Source organism: Vitis vinifera, chromosome 16, assembly GCF_030704535.1.
Source record: "Vitis vinifera cultivar Pinot Noir 40024 chromosome 16, ASM3070453v1".
NCBI lineage: Eukaryota > Viridiplantae > Streptophyta > Magnoliopsida > Vitales > Vitaceae > Vitis > Vitis vinifera.
Window position 1 is genome coordinate 2710097 of NC_081820.1, and position 11116 is coordinate 2721212.

The 11116-nt window shown below is 30.6% G+C and overlaps 1 protein-coding gene across 6 annotated transcripts; it reads left to right on the forward strand.

Annotated features, from left to right (window-relative positions):
• Positions 1–4049: 4049 nt before the first annotated feature.
• On the forward strand, positions 4050–11102 carry LOC100240849 (cell division cycle 20.2, cofactor of APC complex). Of its 6 annotated transcripts, none has more exons than XR_787854.3 (6): positions 4050–4409; positions 5376–5648; positions 5811–6080; positions 6166–6747; positions 7108–7621; positions 10741–11102. XR_787854.3 is itself a non-coding variant. In XM_010663845.3 (5 exons), the coding sequence occupies exons 1-5, from the start codon at positions 4314–4316 to the stop codon at positions 7240–7242; spliced, it is 1356 nt and encodes a 451-aa protein (XP_010662147.1). In that variant the 5' UTR covers positions 4054–4313; the 3' UTR covers positions 7243–11102. The 6 variants fall into 6 exon arrangements, 1 of the variants encoding a protein (XP_010662147.1); XR_787852.3 differs by having other exon boundaries at positions 4054–4409; positions 7108–8982; XR_787850.3 differs by having other exon boundaries at positions 4054–4409; positions 7108–8609.
• Positions 11103–11116: the final 14 nt, after the last annotated feature.

An 11116-nucleotide genomic window follows, 5' to 3' on the forward strand; every position in this document is an offset into this window, starting at 1 on the left:
TCATGCCTTGTGCTTGGGTGCTTAGTGAGAAACCTAAGTATGCGACACCATACTTTGATATGCAAGCTACATTGAGGGTGTCTTTCTCAAGTTTAAAACTCGGCTAGTACAAGTCTATTGTCATGCTTTATGGGTGCTCGGGAGAGGCCTAAGTTTCATTTTGTCCAGCATGAAGTTACTGTCATGCCTTGTGGATGGGTGTTTAGGAGAGGCCTAAGCTTGAGACGCCATAATCTCAGTTATGCTGGTTTTAGGAAAGTATTAAGAAAAAAAAAATTAAGAAAATGATTTTCTCGTATTCGGTTTTATTAAGGAAAATATTTAAAAAAAAAAACAAATATAATTCAAAATGATTAGAAATTTATGTATTTTCAAATTATTTAATCATTATATAAAAATTAAAATAAATAAAATGAGTTGACATAAAAAAAATTTATTGATATTAAATATATTTTTTATTTTCCTTCGTTATATCTTTCCTTCTACTTTCTTCTTTGTTTTCTTTCTTTTGTATTTTTCAGCAAATTTTCTAGGAATCAAACATTACCTTAAGAAATAGAGAAACAATTGTAAAAATATTTTTCTCCTCATTTTTTTTTTCTACTTTCATAAAAGTGAGGAATTTTTTTTTAAATAGAAAAACAAACAAGAAACAACTTTTATAATTTTTTCATATTTCTTTATTTCCTTATATTTTTCTTCTATTTTCTTTTCTTGAACCTTTTGGGAACTAAATATATATTAAAAAATGAAGTATAATATAAATAAAATATATAAAAAACATAATACATAAAAAAGATAATTATAAATATTTTTCAATATTAGCACAATTTCTTTGGAAAATTACTAATTTACTATTATGTACATATTTTTTAAAATCTTTACTAATTTATTATGTACATATATGAATAAGAAAATAACTTAATTTTATTTAATAATTTAATTGTATTTAATAATTTAATTGTATTTAATAATTTAATTGTACTTGACCTTAACTAAAATTGCACTAGGGTAAAATCAAAGAATCATTCACATTATCATTTTTCCACTACAAGAATAAAATATTTGTTAGAGTTGTTCATTATACATTTTTTTTATTGCAAATTAAATCATAATTATGAAATTTCAAAAAATTAATTAGTTTTATTTCAAAATTTAATTAATTTTATTTATTACCTAATATTATATATAAAAAAACTCTAATTCTATGTTTGATTCCTGGAAGTAGTAAGAAAAGAAGAAAAAAATCATAAAGAAAATAGTTTTCTCGTGTTTGGTTTCATTAAAAAAATATGAAAGAAAATCAAATATAATTAAAATTAATTAAAATTTTATGAATTTGAAAATTATTTTATTTTTATATAATAGAGAAAAATAAGTGAAATGGGTTTGAAAAAACATTTTAAAATAATTCATTAACTTTGAATCTACTTTTTATTTTCCTTCTACTTTTTCTTTTCATAGTCTATTAATTTTTACTAATTTATTATGCACTTCCTAAACTATTATTTTTATTTAAACATTATTACTGAACTATTTCTTTAATTAAAACAAAATTTCTAAGCTATCAAACGCTCAATTTCACATACACCCAATAAATATATATAAAAAAAATATTTATAGATACCAATAAAAATGAAACTAAATAAAAGTAGGAAAATAAAATAAGTACCCAAACAAAAGCTTACAATAAGCTCAATGCCTCACTTACACCTTCAGTGAGCCTCCTTTTCTTTCATAAAATTTGGTTCTCCACGTGTCATAAATTTACGCTCACCCAATGCAATACCAATAACAGAATAGGGTCATGCAAAACAAAAGGGAGTCCAAAGTAAATATGCATAGCCTAAAATAATTCAAGCCCAAATGTAATAAACCCAAAAACATCCTTCAAATTGATCTAACAAATTTCACTACTAAAAAAAATGGACCCAAAATTAGCGACAAAAATATCTCACATCCCATAAACCTTAATCCAAGATTCCGAATTAATCAGCAAAATACAAGTACAATTAACCAAGCCCAAAATATGACAAAACAAGATAAATTCAATTAGACCTAAATTTAATATCTCATAATTCAAGTCTAATTTAATATACAAATCGAATCCTAAACCAAAATCAAGCTCAATTTAATAAATGTATAACTAAACAAGTTAAGCAAGCCCAAATTTCCCAAACCACTACCTAGAAATCAAATAATAATAATAATAATAACAACAAAAGAAAATAAAATAAAATAAAATGAAAATAAAAATTTTACCTCACGCTTGAAGCCTAAAGTGGAGAAGAAGGTTGTGCAGCAAGATGCACTGGGTTTGGGTGTCGCGGGTAAATAGAGTGTGGGAAGAGGGTCTGATGGTGAGGTCGTGTGAGTGTGTGTGTGGGGAGAAGAAATAAAGGAAAGTAAGAGAGAAAATGGGGAAGAAAGAGAGAAGGGAGAAGGAAGGGCTGTGTCTCTGTGAGTGGCCATGTGTGGTGAGGGGGAGAGTGAAGAAAAAATGGAATGAAAAAATGAGAGAAAAAAGGAGAAAAGAAAATGGAAAGGGAAAGAAGAGGAGAGAGAGTGGGGGGAGTGTGGGCAGAGATAAAAAGGAGGAAAGAAAAAAAAAAAAATAAAGAAAAAATAATAATAATAAATAAGATAATATATAAAATAAAAATAAAATAATAAAAACTAAAAATTAAAAAATGTGAGTAGATAAAAAATTTAAATATAATCGAGATTCAAATTTAAGAATAAAATTGAAGTCAAAACTAATATAAAAATAAATTTAAGACAAATATTAGATTTATATCCGTAGACATAAAAAAATTAATGAATTAAATTATCACTAATTTGGTTGATAAGTTTCCTTAATCTTCAATTACAAAAAAGGATAATAAAATAAAAATAATAAAATTAAAAAATGTGAGTAGGTAAAAAAATTCATATATAAAATTTAAGAATAAAATTAAAATCAAAATTAATATAAAAATAAATTTAAGATAAATATTAGATTTATATCACCTTAGGGTGTTTGGTACACGGGAATAGGGAATAAAAATAGACATCTCATTCATATTCTCCCTTATTCTTATGTTTGGATAAATGTTAAGAAGGTATAAATGAAATAAAAAATTATTCGAGAAGAAATCAAATTCAACTTATAAGTCGGATTTAAATTCATCAAAAGTAGGTGGTATTCCCATTCATCATTCACTTCTATGCAACAAGTTATTCTCCCAAACTGAATCAATCAAACCTTACACGATATTTAGAAAAAAAAAATTCAATTTATAATTTATAGGGTTTTGAATGAAATTTGAATTCTTATATTTCCTCTTTTGGAAATAGGAAAAAACATTTGATAGCTTTGAAAATTTAAATATTATAATAAACATATTTTTTTCTTTTTTTTTAGTAAATTATAATTTTATAACTACTTAAGCATGATAAATTATTCAAATTTTTAATAAAAATGATAATTGAATATTTGTATATTAGGGTTATATGATTTTTTTTTATGGTTAATTTTTTATTTATTGAGTATATAAATATTTTTAGTCTTATTATTTAATAACAAAAAAACTCTCAAAATTTTTTTTTTTAAAAATAAAAATAAAAAATTATTTTAAATTATATGGAAGGATATTATTGTAAATTTTTTTTTTTTCATTTCCATTCATATTATTATCAAACATTATAATGGAAATAAATAATCATTTCAATTTGCATTCCTAAGTTCATCCAAATGCTAGAAATAAAATCATCAAATTCATTTATATCCACTAAGAAATAAGAATGAAAACAAAATATTCACTCTCTACTTACTAATAATAATAATATATTATTAGAATTCAAGTAAAACTTCATTTAATTATTAGAACTTTAAAAAAAATATTTAAAATTAAAAATAAATAAAAACCAAAATTTTTGAAAGTTATGTTTCCTTTGATAAATTTTATAGCTCATTTATCTAAATTTTTTTTATTTAAAATGAAATTGTTAATTTTTCATTTTTAAAATTCAATTCATTTAATACTATTATTATTATTATTAGTAAGTAGAGAGTTTCCGACCGTTTGTTATCGTTATTTAGCAGAGAGTCTGAATTGGACCCTTTATTGTTATTGAGAGTGTTTCAGAAAATTCTTGCATTCTTGCGTTCTCAGAAATTGATCCAAAGCCCTCTCCATATCTACAATTTCTCAATTGGCGTTCTCACAAGCCTTCGGATCCAAAGCCTTCTCCATATCCACAATTTCTCCATACAGTTTCATATCTACATTTTTTTTTCATTATTTTGTGTTTTTTACTTTTGTTCTAACGTTATGGATGCAGGGTCTTTGAGCTCCTTGAACTGTAACAGCACGTATAAATGCCCTCTCCAGGAGCAGTTTCATCGGAGAAGGAAGACCAGGGAGAATGTAAGAAAATTGTACTTTCTTTGGTTGTTGTTGTTGTTGTTGTTTTTTCTTTTAAAGCAATTGTTCTGAATTCTGGAATTTGGGTTTTTTTTTCTGTCTTTTAAATTTGATTTCTGAGACTAGGGTTTCTTTTTTGTTTGTTTCTTTTTCTTTTTTTCTTTGTCTCTCTTAAATTTGATTTTTGATTCAATATATGAAATAATTGTTTTGATTTCTGGATTTTTTTTTCCCAAAATTTGTTTTCTCAGTCTAGGGTTTTTGATTGATTTGTAATAGGGTTCTTTAAATTGGTTCTTCTTTTGATTTCTGAAATGGGGGGTTTACCTAAATTTGATCTATGACATTTCTGTAATGGGGGCATTTTGTTTTTATGATTTATTTGTTCCTGGTTTGATTTCCAAAACAATTATTTTGATTTCTGAAAACAGATGTTCCCTTGAAATTGATTCCTGGATTTGGTTTTTTGCTTGATATCTGAATTAGAGATTTTTCTTTATAACTCTTTTGGTGATGGGAGCATTTTGATATCTCTAATTCTTTATAACTGAATTAGAGATTTGTTTTCTCAGTCTAGGGTTTTTGATTGATTTGTAATAGGGTTCTTTAAATTGGTTCTTCTTTTGATTTCTGTAATGGGGGCATTTTGTTTTTATGATTTATTTGTTCCTGGTTTGATTTCCAAAACAATTATTTTGATTTCTGAAAACAGATGTTTCCCTTGAAATTGATTCCTGGATTTGGTTTTTTGCTTGATATCTGAATTAGAGAATTTTCTTTATAACTGTTTTGGTGATGGGACCTTTTTGATTTTTTTTTAAATCCTTTTATAAAAAAATTTGTTTCTTAATAATTTTTTTGATTTCAGAACTGGGGTGTTTCTTTCTTTCAAAGTTGTTTTCTGTGTCCTTTGTTTCTTTTAATTGATTTCTGTAACATGGGCCTTATGTTTTGAAATCCGTTTTACAGTTGGACAGATTCATTCCCAACCGATCAGCCATGGACTTCGACTATGCTCATTACATGCTGACCAAAGGGAGGAAAGGCAAAGAGAACCCAAGTGTTCTCAGCCCATCCATTGAGGCTTATTTGAAGCTCTTGGCTAATACCTTCCATATGAACAGAGGCCGCATCCTCGCCTTTAAGAACAAACCACCGACTCCAGTAGAGCTGACACCACGTGAATTCTTGTCTCCTGTTCGCCAATTCAAGCCCTCAAAGCCTAAACAGCATATTCCCCAGGTTGGACAAGTTCAAAATTAGGTCAATAAAATGGAGTTTATGATATTTGCAGACCATTTGATCTCTACTTGTTTCCTTCATTTGATTGTTATTCTTTACTTTATCAGATTTAATTTTTTTTTTTCTTTTTTGATGGCTTTTGGATTTGATTGGATGCAACAGACTCCTGAGAGGACATTGGATGCTCCTGATATTATAGATGATTATTACTTAAACTTATTGGACTGGGGTAGCAGCAACATTCTTGCAATTGGTCTTGGAAGCACGGTACATTTTTGGGATGGTTCAAATGGTTCTACCTCAGAGCTTGTTACTGTTGATGATGAGAATGGCCCTGTTACAAGCATCAGTTGGGCTGCTGATGGACAACATATTGCCATTGGCTTGAACAACTCTGATGTTCAGCTATGGGATTCTACAGCTAATCAACTGGTATGTAGGTTTTTGTTGTTTGAACCTTTGGACTGGTCTTTTGTTGATGATTTCTTAATAGAGTGATGTTCTATCAATTATGCAGCTGAGGACTCTGAGAGGTGGCCACCAATCTCGAGTCGGTTCTCTAGCTTGGAACAACCACATCCTTACAACTGGAGGAAGGGATGGTAAGATCATTAACAACGATGTGAGAGTGCGATCACACATTGTGGAAACTTATAGAGGACACCATCAAGAGGTTTGTGGATTGAAATGGTCTGCCTCAGGCCAGCAGCTAGCAAGTGGAGGGAACGACAACATGCTCTACATATGGGACAGGTCCATGTCCTCTTCGAATTCACGTTCTCAGTGGCTTCATAGGCTTGAAGACCACACTGCTGCAGTGAAAGCCCTTGCTTGGTGCCCTTTCCAGAGCAATTTGTTGGCCTCTGGTGGAGGTGGAAACGACCTATGCATAAGGTTTTGGAACACCCATACGGGTGCATGCTTGAACACAGTGGACACAGGCTCACAGGTCTGTGCTCTGCTGTGGAACAAAAAGGAGAGGGAGCTGCTTAGTTCCCATGGCTTTTCACAGAATCAACTTACTCTGTGGAAGTACCCATCAATGGTGAAGATTACTGAGCTTACTGGTCATACATCCAGAGTTCTTTTCATGGCTCAGGTACTAATATGGATCTTAGTTTAGTGAATGTTTCTCGGTAACAAATCTTTATGGCTATGTTTGGTTCCCAGAAAATTTAAGAGTAAATGCAAAGAAAAGAAAATAGAGAGGAGAATTAGAAAGAAAGAAAAATGAAGGAAAAAAAAAAGATTTTAAGTCGATAAATTATTTTTATATGCTTGTTCAAACTCATTTTACTTATTTTTACTATTTGATATAAAGATTAAATAATTCGAAAATGCATAAGTTTCCAACTAATTTTAATTATATTTGATTTTCTTTGATGTTTTTATAGAGTACAAATAAACATGAGAAAATTATTTTCCTTTGTTCTGATTTTCTTGATCAACACCTTTGCAGAGCCCAGATGGATGCACAGTGGTAACTGCTGCAGGAGATGAGACACTCAAATTTTGGAATGTCTTCGGCACCACCCCAGAAGTGAAAAATGCTGCACCAAAAGAGCTGTTTCCACATTTCAGTCGAATCCGTTAGGTTTCATTTGAGCATTGAAAAGTATCAGGGGAAAGAAGAAACATGTTTAAGGCTCTTAAAATTTCTCCATATTTTTTCTCCAACTTAAATCATTTGAAACAAAGAGTTTTTGGAAGTCTTCAAAATTTCAATCAATTTTCATCATTTGAGATTTTCTTTCGCATTTTCCATCAAAGCCAAATACAAGAATGAGATTCTCCCATATTTTTTTTCCTTTCCCTGATACTTCCCTAATCAAATGAAGTGTTATGGATGATGGGAAAAGGTAGATAAGGGATCATGATGGGCTTCACTCCATCAATCTGATAATTTGTGTAAATGTCCCAGCTGAAGTTTCACAGTTTGCTGGGCTTTCTTTTTGGAAAAAGGCTACTCAAAGGTAGGTGGTTAATCTTGTTCATGAATCAATAAAGCTGTATTTTGAGCGGAAATGCAGATTCTGATGTTGTTTGGATTAACCTTCAAATCCAGAAGTCCAAATCCAAATGCACTTTCACCTTGAAAGGGTATTCAGTAGAAGCTGAAGGTTGGCCTGCTTCTTCTTTGGTTAGAGAAGAGTAAAGAATTCAGCTGTTGGCCTCCCTCTGATTGGTTTTCTTGTTTCTTTTGCCAAAAACAAAGGGCTGTTGCCTTGTCTCTGATTGTTGTCTTTGTATTTTGAGAATCTGAAACTGGGTGTTTGAAACTAGACTGAAGTAATTTATGGTTATCATATTGTAGATTTGTTTCATTTTGGACATCTGAAATTGATTTGACTTTCACTAACTCCAAGTTCATCGGGGGTGGACATTTTTCCGAAAAAATACCAATACATAAAGAGATACAAACCTTTCTCTAAAGGAAACTTCGGTATCATGTTGAACACTCAATTTTCCTAAAAGTAAAAGTTTAAGATTCAAGATCTGAATCTTTTGTTTGAATTATTATGTATTACTTTTTATTTCTTTTAAGTTTTTTATTTTTATTTTTATTTATTTATTTATTTTTTCTATATGTCTAATCATTTTGTGATGTTTGGATAAGATTCTTGTTTTCTATTGTTAAAAACAGAAAATAAGGACCTGTTTGGTGGTTGGTGTTTCTGAAAACTGTTTTTGTTCTCAACACATTTGGGAAGTGGGTGTTTTGTTGGTTCCCACTGTTCTCCGTGCTTGCAAATCCCTCTTTTCAGAGAACTTCAAAAAGTTGTTTCCTTTGGCATCTCTCTGTGTTTTCAATTTGGTGTTCTCCGTGTTTTCCCTGTGATTTTTCCTCCAGCAAGTCTTCAACCTCCAGCACATCTACAACAAGTCTCTCTACCAGCATGATACCAAGGTGCAATTCTCTCATTTTCTCAATCAAATTCCTCTCATCAGTGCAAATCGCAGGTGCGATTCTCAGCCCTCTCTTCACTCTCATCTGATCTATCATGAGAGTGATCTATCATGAAATTTCCGTAGGGCTTTTAGTTTTCAAACATTGCTTCTTCATGATTACTTTGCTTAGTTGCTGAGAAAATCTGGATTTTTTTCTTGAGGGTTGTAAGATTTATGGTTTTTTTTTCTCCATAAGGGTAGTGACTCATGAGTTCTCTGTAGTTCTAGATCTAAAAACAGAGTACCAGAAAGGGGGGAAAAACAGAAAGGTGGAAAGAAGTTTCTGATGGTCATTCTAGAAAATACTGAAAGGTTGTAGTGTGATCTTGGGGTTTTCACTACCTCTGTTATGATTAGATCACAGATCAGTTCAAAATACTGAAAGGTTGAATTTCAGCCCTACCCTTAAATTTCTGTATACTCACATTATATTACCCTTGTATCAAGTTCTAGATATATAGGAACTGGTAAATGCAATTAATGATTGAACTTAAAATTGCTTTACTGGTCATCCAATAAAAAAAAAAACTTTGATTCCTTGTGTTTATCTAATTATAATCCCACCTTACTAGTTTTGACTATAATGGACCCCTTAAAACACATTTCAAAAGCTACATTTAAACAATTCCATCAGGAAAGTAGTAATAATCATTTTTAGATGCATTTCAAAATTAACAAGAATGCAAAATGGAATTTCTACATTTTAAAAATGCATATTTTGTATATTTAGTAGTAATAATCATTTTTGGATCCAACAGTATGGCTCACCGTCCTCCTAACCTAAGCTCTCAATTCATTCTCTTCTAGAGATATGAGACCCTGACAATTGTTAGGAAACGTCACCTTACAGTTGAGAGATAAAAACAAAAGTTAGCCCATGTTGCAGGTGTCTTGGACCTTTGGTTGCAGAGTGCTTGGGAATTGATTGTTAAGTCAACAATTTGGAAGGCCTCATTCTTGGGCAAACACAAGATACTGATTATAATGTTTTTTTTTTTTTTTTATAAGTCAAATTTATATTTTGGCTCCATGTATGATATTAGAGAAGATACATTTTTTAAAATAAAAAATACACCAACACCATTCTTACATATTTTATTGACATTTTGGTAATACTATGAATTATTTTTGTTTTGTTTTCAAACAATTTTTTTAGCAAATGTGAGAAAGAACCTTCCATCATCAATGAATATCTGTGTCTCTCCATGTAAGCATACCTACTAATATTATTACAATTATTATATGAACTAGTAATTGAAGTTTCCAAATTCTTAATTGTTTTCTTCAAAATCCTTTTGGATTTAATCTTTGCCTATTGCAAGTTGTGCGACCCTCTTAAGTGAAAACAACCAACAAACAAATAAAATAAACAGATGTGATATGGGTTGGAATTTTCATTGCTTTCATCTTGTATTTAATTTATATTGTTCTGCGTTGGTGTTTTTCTTCCTCTTTCTTGCTGATTTTGATATGGGTTTCTTGTAATTTTTTCTGAATTCGATATGGGTTCCAAATTTGGTCTCGAAGTGATTTTCTTTTTCTTGATGTTCATTTGCATTTCTCATTATTTTTTTCACTATTCAATCTGGGACTCATTAATTTTCTCCATTTTTTCCCAGTGTTCTTCCAGAATCAATCTGATTTCAAACTTTATTTTGAAGCAAATTTTCCTGTTCATTGTTGTTGATTTTAGTTTGGGTTGTCTCATTTTGGTTGATAAAAAACTAAGACTATGAAAAAGGATAGATACTTTGAAGCCCTTGTCTTGCTTTGTAGTTTCCAGAAGATAAAGAAATTGCTTATGCCTTTTTCATTTGTTAGATGCTGGATTCAATATTTCAATTTCTCGTATCAGCAACCAAATGGAGAATCATATGTATCTTTTATATTAACACTAGGCTAAGATAGATCACTTTATGTGATTTCTTTGAATATTTCCTAGTTCATTAACACATCTTCTGGAGTTCAGTAGGTTCTGAATGATTTGTGTTTTATTAATCTGATTTCTCATTTCTTGCAACTGGATCACTGATTTTGGACTTTTGGTGTTTGATTACTGTGATTTTACGGGTTCTGCTCTTGGTCTAGTTCTTGTGGTGTGACAGAAAATGGTTTTTGTCTGTTCCCTTTCTTTGATTTGCAGGTGCCTCATGGCATTGGAGTGGTTCACTGCAAATTCTTCCTAGACCATCTTTACAACTTCCAGGGGACCAATAGGCCTGACCCAATGCACCATTGGGTTAGGTTCAGCTCAACCGTTCAAATGTGAGCTGACAGGGAGAGAAGGTGCTACATCCGCTTGTTGAAGCCTACCTCCTTGCTGCTTTGCGCTTTATTCTTTGCCTGTAGCTACCCAGAAAGTCTCTTGTAGTGATCTGAAATGTATCCATACTTGAATTGTTTCTGTTGTTACATTTTTTGTTTTAACTACTAGATTGCATCAATGGTTGTTGATACCTTTTCAATGGATGAAATGAATGATGTCGATGAACAGATTTATGAGTCCCTTTATTGCCCTT